The sequence below is a fragment of the Plasmodium brasilianum genome, chromosome 8 (genome assembly GCF_023973825.1).
Source record: "Plasmodium brasilianum strain Bolivian I chromosome 8, whole genome shotgun sequence".
NCBI lineage: Eukaryota > Apicomplexa > Aconoidasida > Haemosporida > Plasmodiidae > Plasmodium > Plasmodium brasilianum.
The window spans coordinates 473,295-493,253 of NC_090121.1; the positions used below are offsets into that span (position 1 = coordinate 473,295).

General features: G+C 27.5%; 2 protein-coding genes across 2 annotated transcripts; one reads left to right on the forward strand and one right to left on the reverse strand.

Annotated features, from left to right (window-relative positions):
• Positions 1-3,259: 3,259 nt before the first annotated feature.
• MKS88_002283 (PHD finger protein PHD1) lies at positions 3,260-16,941 on the forward strand (the record flags this gene model as incomplete). The annotated part of the gene is made up of 2 exons (XM_067215280.1): positions 3,260-7,064; positions 7,157-16,941. The coding sequence occupies 2 exons, from the start codon at positions 3,260-3,262 to the stop codon at positions 16,939-16,941; spliced, it is 13,590 nt and encodes a 4,529-aa protein (XP_067073721.1).
• Positions 16,942-18,561: 1,620 nt separating this feature from the next.
• Positions 18,562-19,794, reverse strand: MKS88_002284 (flap endonuclease; the record flags this gene model as incomplete). Its single annotated transcript, XM_067215281.1, has 1 exon — positions 18,562-19,794. One exon carries the CDS (start codon positions 19,792-19,794, stop codon positions 18,562-18,564), a length of 1,233 nt encoding a protein of 410 aa, XP_067073722.1.
• Positions 19,795-19,959: the final 165 nt, after the last annotated feature.

Here is a 19,959-nt window from a genome sequence, read left to right on the forward strand (position 1 = left end):
AGAACAAATCGGTATTATTTATACAACAATTAATTATGTTATAATAAAGTATGTTGTTTAATCATGTCCGTTTCTTCAAATTTTTTATTTCTGTATCGTTTGGGGAAATTAAGATGTGGAACAAATGCGTTTCTTATTCTTTTCTTTTTTTTTTATTTATGTATATTTTTAGTTAGAGCCTTCTTTTTAATATTTTTATTTTATTTTACTTTTTTTTTTTTTTTGAACTTGAACATATTTTAAACTTATTTTTTTATGCATGCAAATTTGTTGTACTAATGGAAAATAAACAAAAATTAACAAAAATAAACAAAAAAAAACAAAAATAAACAAAAATAAACAAAAAAATGGAACAGTTGAATTAATAATCAATTGGATAAATGAAATAAAGGCAGAACAAAGCACATCGTGAAAGTTCAGTTCATCTATCCTCCATACCCATTTGAATGTGTCATATTAAAATCCTTTTATTATACAAAGTTTTTCCTTTTTCTGTAGCATACTTGTGGTATTATAATAAGCACTATATATATACAACTTATATATATATATGTTTTTATAGCATAACTTTTAAATATTCACTCTTTCTTGCACATATATTAAAAAATGAAAAAAAGAAAACAAGAACATATAAAATACTTTAAGACGAGGATATAGCAGAATTAAACTTGCACCCCTCTTTTCCAAGCACTAAAAGTCATGCAAATAAAAAGTACACGCCTTTTCGCTTACATATGTATGTATATATATATATATATATATATATACATACTGTATATACCTACTTTAGGCAAATTTTTTAAAGTTACTCTCTGTTTTTTTTTTACTATATATCACAAAAGATAGTTATTTTTGCTTGATTAAGAAAAATGATTAATCCTTATAGTTTACAACTATACATACCATATTACGTTATTTTTTTACCCTCCTCGGACCTTCATATAGTAGCATAAGGAAAAATATTTTTTTCCATGAAATGCAAAACTTGAAAATTTTGTATATAAAATTTTACTTCACATTTTAAACATATGTTCGATTAATTGCTTATTTTTAAAAAAGATAGTAGCAATTGAGATATTACCATATTTAACTTATAATTTAATTATATATACTTCAACATTTTTAATTTTTAATTTATTTTTTTTTGTTCCTTTTTTTTTATAGCGCACAATTTTTAGGTTAGAATAAAATTCTTCTCATAAACGGAAAATAAAAAAAAAATAAACAAAAACTTAAAAAAAATAAACAAAAACATGAAAAAAAATAAACAAAAACATGAAAAAAAATAAACAAAAACATGAAAAAAAAATAAACAAAAACATGAAAAAAAATAAACAAAAACATGAAAAAAAATAAACAAAAACATGAAAAAAAATAAACAAAAACATGAAAAAAAATATAGATAAACTAAATAATAATAACAAACATAAAAACAAAATTGTAGAAAATTTTTTAACATATACGGTACTGTACATATTATATACGTTTATATTACTTTTTTATCATCTCTTTAATTTGACAAGTTTTTGTTGGTATACTTTTCAAATGGTAAAAAAAATTGCTTTTGTTTTTATATATATAATATTATGTATGTGAGTATATTTATATATATACTTATGTATATGTAATGTATATATATTTATATATACATAATTAACTCCTGATGATAGCTTCACAATAAAAATTAAAATTATTCTTATTTAGTAACATGATAAATGATTAATAAGGGAAATAAAGTTATAATATACAAGAGAGCAGTTAAATTTTCTTAATGCTTATACTCGTTTTTTTTTATGCATGTAATATATAACATATAAAAATATATATCATCCTTGAAAACTGCTTTACTTTTTTTCCTCTTTATTATTTTTTTTTTTTTCTGTATATTGAACTTTTGTCATTTTCGCCTCTTTTTTTTTTTTTTTTATATATACAATTTTATGTTAACATTATATTTTAACTTTTTAATTTAAAATTTTTTTGTATTAAAAACTCTTATAATATTTTATATGCATTAAGATCTCGTATATTATATATTTATAACATTGAAAATAATTTAAAGAGGGATAATTTATGAAATCACATTCCTTTAGCCTCTTTTTCGTACCTTTTATTCTTATAATATATGTTATATTACGTATACTTACATATGTATGTATAAAAATATATATATATACATATATATGTATATATACATATGTATACTTGTATATATATTAAAGGATGAGGTAAAGAAAAGATTATTTCTTGAAATATTTAAAAATATATGTGATTTTTTCTTTTACTTTTGTGTGTATTTAATGGATTAATTGAATATTTTTAAGTTTATTTTTTTTTTATATATATATAAATATGTATGTATGTATGTATGTATGTATGTATGTATGTATGTATGTATGTATGTATGTATGTATGTATGTATGTATGTATGTATGTATGTATGTATGTATGTATGTATGTATGTATGTATGTATATAAACATAAATATATGCAATTATATTAAAGTTTTAATCATCTTTATAATTGGGCTATTTTAAAATTGCATTAAAAAAACAGACGTATTTATCCTTGTTGGTCTACGAAATATTTATTTATAACATTTTTATATTAATATTTGTACATATATATATAATGTATTTATGCATATATGTACAGAACTGAGAGAAAAATATCCCCCCGTTGTACTGTTCGCATTTGTAAAATATGAGAATGTGCTAATCTGCTGATTAGACGAGGACTTCGTCGTTGTTTTATATAATTATATATATATTTTTTTTTTTTTCTTATGTATATATATATATTTATTTATTTATTAAAAAACTAGTATAAAAAAAAAAAACATGTGTTACCATTTTTAATGTATTGTCGCAGTAGAACATTTCTCGTTCGCAGTTTTTATTTTTTTTTCCCCGTTTTTTACTATATACATACTTATATATGTACATATACATATATATATATATATATATATATGTGCTTATGTATACCGGTTTATATATATATTATGTATACATACATGTAGAATTATTTGCATGTAACTGTATATATAATAATATGTGCAATTATATATGAAATGTTATATGAACAGTTATATACGTGCATGAATATGTATGTATGTACATATATATGAATATGTATAAATATATATATATGTGTATATATATATATGTATACCGCATTCATATATATAAATGAGTGTGCGTGGTAACATACGTAGGAACACGTATTAGAACATTCCTAAGTGTTATGCATTTATATGATGGATAGAGGTAGAACCAATGCAAGACGAAATAACGATGTGATGAATGCCTTGAGGGAAGGAAATGTGAAAAATGATAATCTAGATGATCATCAATTTTGGACTAATATTGATAATCAGTATTTTTCGAATTTTGATCGAAGATTAATTTCAGCTTTTGAAGATCATATAAAATGCACAGATTATATATGTAACAAAATAAAAAAGAAAAAAATTAACAAAAAATTATTTCAAAGTATTAACTGTTATAAAAGTACAGTAAAAATAAAATTAAACGCAAATGAGAAAAATGGACTCACGAGTATTTCGGATTACCGTTCGCATAATAAACATAGCCTTTTTAGAAATATAGAGCAGGATAGAAAATATGAAAGCTGTAATAATAGTGGCGTTAACAACAGAGGAGTTAACAATGGCGGCGACAATAACAACAGTAATAACAGTAACCTCCGTAACAGCAGCAATAATAATGGCCATATTGGAAATTTGTTGCAAGATATTAAAAAAAATATGAAAAATGATGAGACGTTGTTGGACGCAAGTAATAATAAATATAATCCAAACGAAATTGATAGAAGAATAATTAACAGTGAGAAAAGTTCAGTAACAATGGATGATAGAAAAAGTATAATAGAATTTATGCCAATGGCAAAAAATGAATTATTACTTAATACATTACATCATTTAAATTTAAGAAATGAACATCCAGCAAATTATTCTTTTAATGTTAATAAAAATTTAAATTTTTTTCATATGAATAATAAAGATGAAAAATTAAGCCAAAGAATCTATCACCAGATGTATAATAGTAACAGTAATTATAACAACATTGATAGTAATGCGCTCGAAAGTATGAAAATTAGAAACATCAGTAATATTGAATATATAGAGTACATGAATAGAGGCTTTAACAATGTTAGCGACCTTAGCCATGTTAGTGGCTTTAATAATGTTAGTGGCTTCAATAATGTTAGCGGCTTTAATAATACTGGTGGCTTCAATAATGTTGGTGGCTTTAACACTGTTAATAGATTTAACAATGTTGGCAATATTAACAATTCTAGCGGTTTCAATACTGTTGGCGGTTTTTATAGCGCTAGGGGCTTCAGCAATTCTAGCGGCTTTAACAATTACAACCTCAACGATTTTAACCACATTAACAGCTTGAACAATCCTTTTATGAATACTTGTGATGACACAAATAATCTGAACAATACTGGTAATTTAAAATACCCAAATGTATATGTTAACAACATAATAAATCGAAATAATACGATCAGTCCACATATAAATTTTAGTAATAACAATGTATTAAATAATACTATGAACAAGAATAATCTCAAAGGCAATAATGCTCTTGTTGAATGTAAAAAAAAAAAGAAGAGTGATGTATCTAATGATGCATCTTCAACTCGAAGTGGAGTAACAAATGTTATTGCCACCATAAACGAGGGAAAAATAAACAAAGCAAAGAATAACAACGATATTAAAGAACACGGTGAAGATAAACCTATAATGGAATCGAACAATTCAACTAAGTTGAATGAGTCAAAAGGAGAATTTAACGGTAAATATATTAACGTTTGTAATATTACGTCCGGAACTAATAATAACAGTGTAGGCAATACAAATATTAGTGCAGTTGGTAATACCATCAACTGCAACGTTGGCAGCAACGTCAGCGGTAATGTTAGCGACAATGTCAGCGGCAAAGATTCTAGCGGATGCAAAAATGAAACAGGTGCTTTAGGAAACAAATTAAACAGCACGAACAAACCCGGTATCTTAGTTAACAATTCATTAAGTAGGGATCCCTATGCGTCTATAAATTGTAACGAGTTAGGAGATTACATGAAAAGTCAAGTTACTACTTATAATTCAAATAATTTTTGTGAAGCGGTCAATATCAGTTATGACGTTATGAATAATGGTAGTAATAATATTGGTCTTTTTTCCAATGCTGGCAATTTTTGCAGTGTAGATCATTTTGGAAATATTGATCATGTTACTAATTTTGGTAGTACCTCCATCCCTAGTCGTAATAGCTGTTTCAATAACATTACTAATGGTAATAACATTAATAATATTAATAGTAGTAATAATACTATTAGGAGCAATAATATCTCCTTTAACAAATCCAACCCGAACTTCAGTAGTAACAGTCACCCGCATCTGAGCAATGTTTCTGATCGTAAGTTGAACAAACAGATGAATATGTACCCTAGTGAGATGAACGATTTGAATCAAACCATATTTTTTTCGCAAAATGGGGATTCCGAGGTGTACTTAGATTGTAAGGGAAGCCCAAACAAAAGAAGTAGTAATAGAAGTGGTAGAAGTAGGAGTAGAAGTAGCAAAAATGACAACACCACTAACGGGAACAGCGTGAATAACAATCGCAGTAGCAGTGATCGTAATAGTAACGTTCGAAGTAGCAGAATTCGTAGTGATATTGGTGGCTATATGTACAAAAAGGAAGAAGGGGAAGATGGGGAAGACCTCCCCTATATAGTCGCTAATATGCAAAATAGGAAAAATATTTTAAATTTTGAAAAGTTTTGCATGAACAACAACTTTAGCAATGGAACAGTCCATCCCTATCATCCATTTTTTTCTTTTAACAACGTGAATAATAAATATGACCTTCAAAATTATAACCCACAAAATTACCATTTTCCTGGTAATAATATTTATAATAATAGTAATAGTAATAGTAATAATAATAGTAATAGTAATAATAATAGTAATAGTAATAATAATAGTAATAGTAATATTAACAGAAGTAGTAATAGAAATAATAACACGAATCAGATGCACTTGAACAACGAAATGGCAAATTACAAAAATGAATTGTGGTATATTAATAAACATCTCATGTTACAAAATACACAGTTGTATGGAAAGGACATATACAATACTCAGGATATGATAAATAATTATGAAAACATGTTGTTACATGATGACATGAACAACAGTGATGTTAATAATAATTCGTCATCTAACCCAAAAAACCAAAATCCATCTTCGAAAAAAAAGAAAGAGGGAAAGATGAAAAAAAATTTAGAATATGATGATAATTATAAATGTCATTTGGATAAGTTTAATTCAAGGGCAAACAGAAATACTAAGCAAGATAACGGTTTTTTTAACCCCTTTTTGAACAAAAAATATGATGGTATTGGTAAACTTCCCTATATACAGAATAAACCTGTACCAAGTGGTTTTCATATTTCTATTTATATTCCTAAGAATTATGATTTTAAACCAAAGATAGTAAACAACCAAGATAATAACCATGTTAAGAGTAGTATTAGAAGTAGTAGTTGTAGTAACAGTAGTAGTAATAATAACAATAATATTTCAAGTGGCGGAAATACATATGAAAACAATATGAGATGCAATGATAATAACACTTGTTATAGCCATAATGAAAATGTAACCCATGATAGCTGCTCTGAGGAAAGGGAACAAACATTCAATGAAGAAGACGATATGCATGAAAAAGAAATGTTAGCAAAACTGTTGACAGAAATTACTTTTGGTGATAAAAGAAATATTCTGAACCCTAAAATGTCTACGGAGGATAAAGAAAAGTGTTATAAGGTAATTTTAGATGAACTCAAAAATTACAATTCGTTGCCAATAATTTTAGGCAATATTTTACCCTATTGGAAAGAGCAAAAGAATAAAAATCTCCTGTACAAAGTAAGAAACTTGAAGCTGAGCAATTCTAAATCTAGATATATACACATAAAAAATATAAATAAACAATTAGCATGCAAAAAGGTTAAGACCAAAAAGAAAAGTTTGAATATTCTTAATGAGCAAAATAGGAAACTAAGGAAAAAAAAAAAAAAAAAAAAAAAAAAATATTGCTCACTGATGTTGATTATGTAGTACCATCAAAACAAAAAGTACAAAAGATAGAGGTAATCGTAGAGGAGAAGAACAATAAAACAGATGAAGCACGTAAAGAGGAGGAACAAATTGTAAAAGAAGTAGATAATCTAAATAAAACCGATGATAAATTTACGGGGGACAGTTATGTCTTCAATGTCAATGGAAATAGCTCAGAACTGACAGTTGCTGAATCGAAAAAAGTGAATAATGAAAGGAAGGTAGATGGACTTGCTAATAATTTGGGCATTGGACACGTAAGGGAAGAACTGAACGAAGTGAAAATGAATGAAGTGGAAGAAGCGAATGAAGTGGAAGAAGCGAATGAAGCGAAAGAAGCGAATGAAGCGAAAGAAGCGAATGAAGCGAAAGAAGCGAAAGAAGGGATAGAAGCGTTAGAAGCGACAGAAGTGAAAGAAACAAAAGAAGCGACAGAAGTGAAAGAAACGAAAGAGGTGAGAAGGTCAGATTTTTTCAACTCAGAAAAAGACCAAATGTTGCAGTTAGAGTTAAGTGAAGAAATAAGAATAGGAACACAACAACAAAAGAGCACACTTGGAAGTTCCCTAAATGATAGAACGAATAATCAATTGGATGAAAAAAGTAATCAACATCGTCCAATGGACATGTGTGAAAAGAACGTATCTGCTTTGTACATAGTGAAGGGGGAAGAAGTGCATAAAGATGATACAAAAGGTATGCAGAGTAGTGAAGGGGGGAGGAAAAAAGATTTACAAAAAGAAGAAAAATCTATGAACAATATAGATGATAATAAGAACAAAAATCAAATATTCACTGATGAAGCAAAGGACATTGATGGGAAGAAAAAACATCTAAGTGTTTACAAAGAAAATCAAAGAAATGAGAAATATGACAAAAAATTATTTTTAAAAAAACAAAGTCAGTTTTATAAATTTCATTACTTAAAGAATTTTAAATTTGCTATTCCGAACAAAGCAACTATCCCCTTTAATAATTCCATTTTTTCCTTACAAAGAAATCAATATAAATCAAATGTGTATTTTGAGTTTATACTGACAAATATTAACCTAGGTAGATATAGAAGGAATATTCTGAACGTAAATTACAATAGTTGTAACTCAATTACGAAGAATAGGACACATATGCATTGTATAAATTTTAATAAGTTAAAAAATCATAAGAGGAAAAATGGTAAAAGGGATAATAATGCATTGATATCAGGTGATATGTCGTCTCCTGTACATAATCCAATGCTTAGCCCTGTACATAATCCAATGCTTAGCCCTGTACATAATCCAATGCTTAGCCCTGTGCATAATCCAATGCTTAGCCCTGTGCATAATCCAATGCTTAGCCCTGTACATAATCCAATGCTTAGCCCTGTACATAATCCAATGCTTAGCCCTGTACATAATCCAATGCTTAGCCCTGTGCATAATCCAATGCTTAACCCTGTACATAATCCAATGCTTAACCCTGTACAGAATCCAATGCTTAACCCTGTACATAATCCAATGCTTAACCCTGTACAGAATCCAATGCTTAACGCTGCACATAATCCAATGATTAGCCCTGTACATAATTCATTGCTTAACCTTATGCATAATCCTCTGCATAACACTGTGCTTAAAGACAAGACGCACCAATCACCAGAACAGAACAGCAGCAATAATAATGATATGAATGGAGATGTAATTAAGGATATATCGAATATAGACTCTATTGCAATTGCTGTTGAAAAGGAAACTTCTGAAAATTTTACAGAGGATAGGAGCAGCAGTAAGAATATGAATGATTGTAATGGTGTTGATGATGGTAATACCACTAATTTTGCTAATGCCGCTAATTCCCATAACAGTGGTAATAATAATAGTAGGAACCTTACCGTGTATATGCAGGGGAAGGAAAGCAAAACAAATGTTGATGACAAAAAGAAGCTGCTAAGTGTTGGAAGTATAACGAATACGGATAAAGTAAATATTAAGAATACAAATAATATTAAGAATATTAATAAAGAAATATGTGTTTTATTTTCTCGTTATGTACATAATATAAAAGAACAAAAAAAAATTATAAGAAAATTATTAGAAAATATAAAGAGCGAAAAAAAGAAACCATACCAATATTGGTATTCTGTGGAAGATAAGATGATTAACTTTTATATAAATGAATATCTAAAGAACAAATTAAATACAAAACATACATATACATTATCAAAACAAATAATAGACTTATTAAAAATACGAATTCTAGTAAATAATAGTTCTCATTTGCCTAATAGTTGGACAGAAAAGGCTTTGTGTAATATTTGCAGTCAAGGAGAAGACTGGGAAGATAATCCAATAGTATTTTGTGACTGTTGTTACACACCTATGCATTCCTTTTGTACAGGCTCGAAAAACATTAAAAACTATAATTTCGTAAGAAAAATTTCAAGCAAATCTGAATTAAATAACTCAGAAGAGGCTATAAACGAGAATATTAACAATGTCAATAATAATAATGGCAGTACTTATATGGGTAATCATAACAGTAGTAACTTTAGTGCATTGGGAAGTAGTACCAATAATAATAATAATAAAAACATCTCATCTAATACCAATAAGAAGAAGGTTTCAAAAAAGATCAACATTAATATTATTAATTCGTTATTATCTGATAATTATATTAGCGTAAATTCCCCGTATAGCATTTTTAACTCCATAATAAAAGGAGTAAGTAATGACAGTAAATTGTTTGACAACGAAAAGTCAAATGAAATGAAGTATCAGTGGAAATGTGAGCTATTAGGAGATAACAATAGAGTACCAGACATTGCTAATGTAAACATTAGATGTGATGGTAGTAATAACGATGGTAGTAGTAATGTTACCCCCCTGTACAACGGTAATGTGGAAAGCGAAGGAGAAACGACGAAGGAAGGTTACCTGAGAAATAAAAAGTACGAACAGAACAAAAATGCGGATAAGTTCCATAACCCATATACGAATGAAGAAAATAAAAGCAGTGAACTAAAAGTTGAAAAATTAGTACATGTAAAAAATGAACATGAGGAAGAAGAAGAACAAGAAGAACAAGAAGGACAAGGAGAACAAGAACAGCAACAACAACAACAACAACAACAACATGAACAGCAGCATGAACAGAATGAAGAATCGTATTACAAGGACATACGAAGCAATAGTACCGATAACATGATGAACAACAAAGGGGATGAAGAGGAAAAAAACCCCTCTGCACATGTGCAAAACAATGTAAACAATAATGGCATAATTAATATAGATAAAATAAAAATAGATAATGAAGAAAATAATAATACAGAAAATACAAAAAATACAGATGAAGAACAGTGGATTTGCCCCTTGTGCTCATATTTAAGAAATCAAATTTTATTTATTGAAGATTCCACGGCTTTTAAAATTATTAGACAGTTAAGTGGTCCGAGAAAAAAAAAAGATATTGATTTTTTAATAAAATCTTGTAATAATAATGAGCTCAATGGAAATTTTTTAAACGACGTTAAGAATGAATTAATGTATTACACACCCCCAGAAGAGATTATCATCAATGGAACTACCATTAGCAGTAGTGGTAGTGGTTGTAGTAATATTGCTAATCATAATAATAGTAATGCTTTTTGCGATGCATCCAAATTCTTCTATAAATATAAGTCCATTTTGCTTCTGTTTGATGTAAATGTGGACATTGCATATTATAAGGAAAAACATAATGTCGATATTAAAGATACACACGATTTTTTTGAAAATATAATTCTTAAAAATGCTGATAAGTTTAAATATAAAATTTTTTTCAATTCTATTGTTGTTACAAAAAATACCAATTCTAATGATGAAAAGAATGACAACAAATTTATCATTGATAACTTGAAGATATTTCGTCAAGAATCCTTTTGCATTAATGAGAATTTAGAAGAGAGTGATATGGAAGAAGAACTAGAAAAGGAAAAAGAAGAAAAAAGTCGTAGAGGTAGAAGAGATAAGCAAAAGTTATATCAAGGAAGAATGGCCAAAAGAGAATTAAAAAGAAGAAATAAATTAAGAGCAAAAAAAGCGCATGGAGGAGTAGGCATTCAGAAGAATAACATGAATAGCAAGGATTCTAATAATGCTAATGTTGTTGTAAGAAAAAGAGGTAGACCACTTGGAAGCACAAAACTTAATAAGATTAAATTACTTAGTAGTATGGCAGGAAAGAATAACACAAAAAATGAAAAAATATGTAACTCGTCATTATTTAATAACGACAGTAGCGTGAATAAACACATGAACGCAAATGCTGGAACCATCAATAACATGTACAGCAACAGCGGTAACAGTTGTGCGTTTAAAAGCGAAGTTAGTGGTTTTATGTGCAATAATAAGGAAGAGATAGATAACAAATTAAACATACGCGCATACGATAACATCATGACGCGCAATAGCTCTGACCATTTCATTAATAATAATAATAATAATAACAATAATAACAATAATAACAATAGTTACAATAGTTACAATAATAATAGTAATTGCAATTATAATGATCATAGTAGCATGTGTAACGTTTTTCTTAAGGACAGATCTTCCTTTTTTCAGAACGAATTAGAAGACAACCATAATAATAGCCTACTTTTAAAATATAATTATAATAAAAATTTTTCTTTTGTTCTTAAAATACCTGTATGCTGCATATGTGAATTCGATTCGTTCTATTTAGGAGGAGGCCCTATCAAAAGAACGAAGAAGAAAAATCAGTGGTGCCATATTCGTTGTGCATTAATAAGTAACTGTGTTATCAATGACAAAATAGAAATAAATAATAAAGACAAAACGAAATATAAATGCTCCTTATGTTTACGAACAAATAATACAGGAATAATAAAATGTAACATAGCAGACTGTTATAAATATTATCATATATCTTGTGCTACGTCATCCAATAAATATTTAATAGAATTAAATGATTCGAACAAACTAGTATTATTTTGTTCTAGCCATTCACAAAGAAAAGCTCCAACCGAAATTTTAAGAAAATATCAAATTCTTAGAGAAAAAGAATTTAATAAAAATAAATTAGAAGACAAATTGAATATGTCTAAACTATTTGATGCATATGTTTTACAGTCCTATTTAAAAATAAGTGATTTGAAATTATTTAATTTATTATCCCTTTCATCCCAATCCATATTTGACAAATTCGTTTATTTTAATTATGATAAATATAATGAAAAAGCTAGAATTAATAACAATTTGGCTGTTTCTGAAGAATTTAATGACTTCACTCAGAATTTTGATCATGTGTTATTCAAACAACCAAATGATATTTTTTCCAATATGGTGGAAATTAACAAAGTGAAGAAAAAATATTCAATAGAAATCGGTGGTACCACCTCTATTGGGGGAGATAATATTATATTGGACTCCCAAGAAACAAGCAAAAATGTTACTAGTGTAGGTGAAATTGAAAAAGAGGAAAGTGTAGCACGTGTGGAGGTGGAAGTACATAAAGAGAAAGAAGTACATAAAGAAAAGGAAGAAGTACATAAAGAAAAGGAAGAAGTGCATAAAGAAAAGGAAGAAGTACATAAAGAAAAGGAAGAAGTACATAAAGAAAAGGAAGAAGTGCATAAAGAGAAGGAAGAAGTACATAAAGAGAAGGAAGAAGTACATAAAGAGAAGGAAGAAGTACATAAAGAGAAGGAAGAAGTACATAAAGAGAAGGAAGAAGTACATGATGATGAAGAGTCTGACAGGGAAGCGGAAAAGCTGTTCCACGAACTCGAAGAAAGAAACAAGAATAAAAACACACCAACAGATCTATTCGATATTGACAAAATAAACAAAATTAGCAACACAAAATGTACCAATATAATAAGTATAAGTAGCTTTAAAAATATATATAATGAAAATTTATTAGATGAGGATTCGTTACTAAAGTTACTAACATATGACTTCTTAAACATGCAGAAGGATTTACAAGAATTTAACAGTATTATTTTAAGTGATAAATATAAAAAGCTAAAAAATTTTGAAAATATTTTATTATTATATCCTCACTTTAATGATTTCCAATTAAGAAAATTATCTGAGCTTATATTAGAGAAGTACCATGTAAATATTTGCAAAATGGAAAACAATGATTCGTTTTTTTATTTTTTTGTTAAGTTTCTATCTCTTTTGAATAATAAAAATCTTATGCTCTGTAGCGTGTGTTTATCGAAAGCGAGTTACTCTGAGGGGGGAAAAGAAGAAAAAAAGGAAGGTGTCAAGAATGAAGCAATTTTAGTAAATAGCCGCAAAGATAGTAACAATAACAGCAGCGCTAATATTAACAGTAATACTAACAGCAACGGTAATACTAGCAGCAACAGTAACGCTAATTGCAGCAGTAACTGTAATAACAACACGGCCCTCCTGAGAAGCAGCAAATTAAGAAGCAGTGCGTACGGGATGCATATAAATGAAAAAGTAGAAAACAAAAAAGAAAGAAGACTTGGGTCCTTAAGCGTTTTAAAAAAATGTTCCGTTTGTAATGTATTTATATGTTACTTCTGTTGTCATAGAATGAACTTAGATATAATTAAAAATTATATAAATGAAGACACGAAATTCAAGCATAATAATAATAATATCAGTATTAGGAAAGTTGAAAAGGTAAAAAACCCTTTGCGCACAAACAGGGTAGGAAGACCAAGTAAAAACAAACCTAAATTGGATGCACAGCAAGTAGGTCAAGCAAATGGAGTAATACAACCAAACGGGGGAAAGCAGCCAAATGAAGAAGAAGCCCAATTTGTTGTTAGCCCTGATCCATCCATGAATGAAAAGGATAATAAAGTTAATTTGTCCGATGCTAACAATAACAGTAGTAATAATAATGCTGAATTCTATGTTGACAAAATGCAAAATATGAATGATCCAAATGATAAAGATAAGTCGAAAGATGCACAAAGTCAAGGGGAAAACAAAGATGCTACCCACTTCACTGAAAAAGATATCAACAAGGAGGACGTTAATGGTAGCGTCAGCATAATTCATAATACCAGGATAAATGACAAGAACACTACAGAGGATAATAATAAGAGTGACAGTAACGACAACCACAATAGAAATAGCAGTAACAGTATTAGTAACAGTAATAGTAACAGTAATAGTAACAATAACCATAAAGCGCAGGGCGAAAACGTAGACAACAACGACTATGTGTATGAAAGGGGAGCAGATACGAGAAAGATGGTGGATGTGCACAATGAAACGTGTGATATGCATATTAAAGATGCGCATATAGAAACCACCACAGATATACCAAATAAGAATAAAGAAGGTATAAATGAAAATTCTCCTACGAGAAAAGAAAACGTAGTTAATGTAAATGATGCAGAAGGTATATATACAAGAAGTACGAAAGCGCACAATAATTTAAGTAGTAGTAACCTTATTAACAAGAACGAAAATGAAAACGATTTCGTATGTCCTAGGTGTAAATATTTTAAGGTAAAGAAAAAAATAGGTTTCTGTTCGTACTGCCCTAGATTAGATGGATTTTTAAATTGTTTTGAAGATAAGGCAAAAAAAGAATTATTATTTGTTCATCCAAAATGTCTAGAATACGTAAATACAGTATATTCTAAAAAAAACAATATTAATGAAATAAAAACAGGCTGTAATAAAAAAGTGTGTAGTTATTGTAGAATTAAACATGGTATTGTTATAACTTGTAGTAATACAGATTGTGATGTGTCTTTTCATATTTCATGTGGAATATTATTAGGATGTAAGATGGATAACTTTTTTGGTAGAGTCGATATTTATAATCCTAAGAAAGCATATTGTTTTAAGCATACATTCCAATATTGTAAAAAAAACACAATAGTGAATTTTATTAATACGAATAAATTATTTTTTTTTGAAAATTTTTTATATTTCCCGTTCAATCATTTGTATAATTTTCTTTTGGGTACATATGTCTTCAATTATTTAAATAAAAAATGCATAAACCATTTAATGAAACCGATAAAAATAGAAGAGCATCCATCCATTAATACCATTTTTGAAAAAACACAACTGAATGTTATGAAGAGAAATGCAAATATGTCATCCAATGATTTTAGAAAAGTGCACAGAAAGAAAATATGTTTAAGTAACGACAATGATGACGGGCATTATATAGATATAACATTTAACAACGATACCTCTATTCATAAAGACTTGAAATTCTTAATAGATGAACATTCAAGAACACCATCTAATACTCTAACAAATATACAGGACGATGTTAAAAATGAGAGCAATTTCTCCAGCTATGTAAATAAAGCAAATAATGATAGTAACAACAACAATAACAACAACAACAATAATAATAACAATAATAGTAATAACAATAATAGTAATAATAATAATAACACTACTACTACTACTACTGCTACTACTACTACTACTACTACTACTAATAATAATAATAATAATAACAATATTAATAATAATAATAATAATAATAATAATAATAATAATAATAATAATAATAATAATAATAATAATATTAATATTAATAATAATAATAATAATAATAATAATAATAATAATAATAATAATAATAATATTAATAATAATATTAATAATAGTAATAGTAATAGTGATAATATTAATAGTAATAGTAATGATATTAATTGTAATAGTAATATTCTAATATCAAATAAAAATAACAACATACATTTAGAATCAGACTATTCTAATAACCTACTTATGACCCCACCAATAAACGCAAGATTTAAAAACGACGTTATTTTTATTGATGACAATGTGACTGAAAGTGCTGTGTCTGTATTATCAGAAAATGAAACAGAAGAACTTCGATCTTTTCAAAATGTTTCATTTTTTAATTCTAAAGGGTATGCACACATAAACAATATTGTTAATAATAGCTACATGCAATATATGAGGAAAATTCCTGACAGTCCGAATGGTATTATACCATTCTTTAACTATAATGGTAATAACAACATGATGGCGAACAATAGCATGACAAGTAACAACATGCCAGCAAGTAACAACTTGTATAACTATTCTAACACAAAATATGAAGATAGTAAAAATACGAAAAATGCGTTTGCTCATATAAATGATAAGTATAACCATTTAGAAAAAAAGAGAAAGAAATATGTGCTGCAAACCAATAATAATAATATTGACGGAGTGAGAAAAAGTAGTCAAAACGATGTTAACACAAATATCAAATGGGACAATAGTAGTAATAACAACACAGAGATAAAAATAGATGGTAGGAAAAAAAGAAGATATAGAAAAAATAAAAATAGTAACACTAGTAACAATACTAACAAGGTGGGAGGTGATTCAAATTTAAGCACTTTTAATAACGTACATAATAACGAACAGGCTGCATTTGCTCATTCAAATAATAATATTGCAAGTACAGACAAACGACATCATTTTGATGATAGTGCGAATAATACCAACGTTTTCAACGGCTTAATCAAAAAGGATAAAATTGAAATAGAAAAATTGGAAAATACTGAAGGTGAGCATGTAAAAATGGATGCAAATTTAATAAAAGAAGTAAAATCAAATATAAAAAAAGATGAAGAAATTAAGGAAGAACAAATATTTTGCCCTGTATGTAAATGTTTTTACGAAGAATTAAGTGATGGTTCACCAGCTGATGGGTTAAATTGGATTGGTTGTGATAAATGTGAAAAATGGTATCACTGGATTTGCTGTAAATATTCTATTGACAATCCCCCTGATATGGATAACGACTGGTATTGTAGCACTTGCTTAAATAGTTAATTCCTTTTTATAATGAAAAAAAAAGAAAACGAAAAAGAAAAAAGTATACATGCTGAAGAATTGTATATCCGAAATAATGTTAGCGCAACCCTTTTTTCGTTGTCACTTTTTTATGTTTTAAAATTATTTTATTTTTTAAATTTTTCGTGCTCCCTTTTGCGTTTCCACCTTTATTGTTTTTATCCCCATCTTTTTTTTTATTCATATTTCACGTATTTTTAAATGCATTTATATGCATGTATATATATATATATATATTTAAATCCACATTCTTAGCGCAATTGTGTAATCGTAAAGTATTACATATTTTATATGCTCATTCCTGAATAGTCTATTTAACTATTTATTAAATTAAAAAAAAGAAAAGATATTATAATATATAATTATAGATGAGTAATGAAGTTATTCCGTTTCATTTCTTTTTTTTTAATAAAATATGTCTCTTGTTTTTTGTCCTCGCGTTTTCTTGTTTTAACTTTTGATTTTAATTTTCATTATGCCGTATTGTAGGTTGTACTCGCATATATATATATACATGTAGTTGTATATATATGTGCATAAACACGTCATACTCACGTATTTGTATTCAATTATTTATTTAAATCCATATGTACTTCATATATAAACTCCTTTTCATTTTTAAACTTTCAAGCTACAAAAAATAAATTTTTCCTTTCTATTTCCCCTTTAATGAATGTCATAAAGTACGGTTATCATCTTTAAACATGCCTTCAAATTTTAAACTCACTTTTGTACATTTTCTCAATATTGTTTAAACTTAGATTAATTTTCTTAATTTTAAAGCAACAAAACAAAAATATATTTTAAGTTTATAAAAGGAAAAAAGTTTTATGTATAAACTATATATATATATTACAAAAGTTCATTGCAATTGATGGGCATGATTTGCCAAGAAATTTAAAATATGTGTAGAAATGGGTGTAATATATGCATTAAAGCAATACAATAAAAAAAAAAAAAAATTTCCATTTTTTGTGGACATAAATATGAACAGTGAAAAAACAATGAGTTAGCATATTCATGGAATGAATAAATGGGTAATTCGATTTGTTAAAATTTGCTTCAAAATATATACATATACGTATATATATATATATATATATATATATATAAACACATGATAAACACAGGTGCACGAGCTGACCATTTTTAAATGGGCTCACGCGAGGCTCTTTTTCTTCTACAACTGGGATGCTTTTTTGCCATTTCTTAAATCTTTAGAATTAAAAAATAGTATAAAAAACCACAAATAGTATAGGTAAATGAGTAACTTAAAAAGTTAAGTTTGATTCTATGGGTGCTTATTTTTGTACCTATTTGTGTATGTCTATGGTTATATCTATGTACATACCCATTTTTTTTGCGTTCATAAAATCGAGCTTAAGGCAAATTCTATTGTTTTAATGAAACGACACAAATGCATATAGCGCTAACAACTTATTTGAACAATTAAAATGCTCTTACTAATTCAATAAATATGGTGTCTCATATGTAATTAACATACATATATATAATATATATGACCATATAATATATAAAATATAAAATAAATAAAATAAAACTTTTCGCAAAAGATATGTGTTCAACTAGCTAAAGCTGTTAATATGAATTAAAAAATACCTTCCTTGCTTGTTCATAAGTAAATTCATTAACAATATAATCATCTAATGACATAGTTATTTCATTTAATTTTTGATTAAAGAGCTTGGAATTACTATATTTGTTAAAAGCACTTGATTCTAAAAACGATTCTATTGTTTTGTATTTTTTGATAATTTCATGAGCTTTTACGGGACCAATTCCAGGTATTTTTGCACTATAATCACATCCAGACAAAATACAAAAATCTATGAACTGTTCATAATTTATATTTAATTCACTCAAAAGCTCATCTTTATTAATTATATGTCTTTTTTTTTTATTAGTTACAAATCTTATTAAATTTGGAGCTCCAAATGCTAGAGCATCCGTATCATCTGAAACAACGACATCTTTCTCGTGCGAGCACTGTATTGCACACTCTTTCTCTGCATCATTTTTTGTTATAAAAATAGGAATTTTTTCTAATAGCAAATAATTGTAAATATCATTTGCTGTTTTAGAATTAATTTTTATAAAAATGTTCTTTTTAAATAAATCATCAACGCCATCTTCATCAACAATTATTTCAAATTTTCTTTTTTTCGAGTTTTTTTTTTTACATATATTGTTTATACTAATCTTTTTCTCGCAAATATGTTTATTCACGTTTCCATTTGTTTCGTCCTTACTACTACTGCTTCCAATGCTGCTACTATCGCTACTACTACCACTACTTTTACCGCTGCTACAATTTCTACTGTTACAACTATTTAAACCACTTTCACTTAATGACTGCGAATTGGCGGAAGCATCCTTCTTTGATGTGTCTACATTTAAGATGTCAAATAAATTTCTTTTTTTTCGAATGGAATCTCTTTCTTTCCATACATGCTTTTTACACTTGTAATCAACTGGTTGTAATTCACATCTAGCGCCAATATCTTCAATTATATAGAGTGTATTAATTTTTAAAGATTTAAAATATTCATGTTGATTCTTTAGTAACTGTATACTCTTTTTAATAATGTACTGTCTTATTAATAGATGAGTAGTTAACTCATTAGATTTATATTTACTTTCACGATTTTTATCATTTAATATGTGTTTCCAAGCAACATACATAAATTTATAAATAAAGAACGTCCCATCAATTATGAATTTCTTTCCCTTGAAACTCTTTATATCATCTATTCTTTTAATGGTATTTGGAATTTTCTTACTTATAAATTGTATGAATCCTTTAATGGTCATAATATTTCGTAACTTCTATTTAGAAAGTGACCAACGTGTTAGCGTACCATATTTTCTACATATATGCATACACACACGCGCATATATATATATATGCATATGTGCTCGTATGCTCCTAGTTATATATTACAGACGAAACGGCATACAGCTGATTAAGCAAATGAA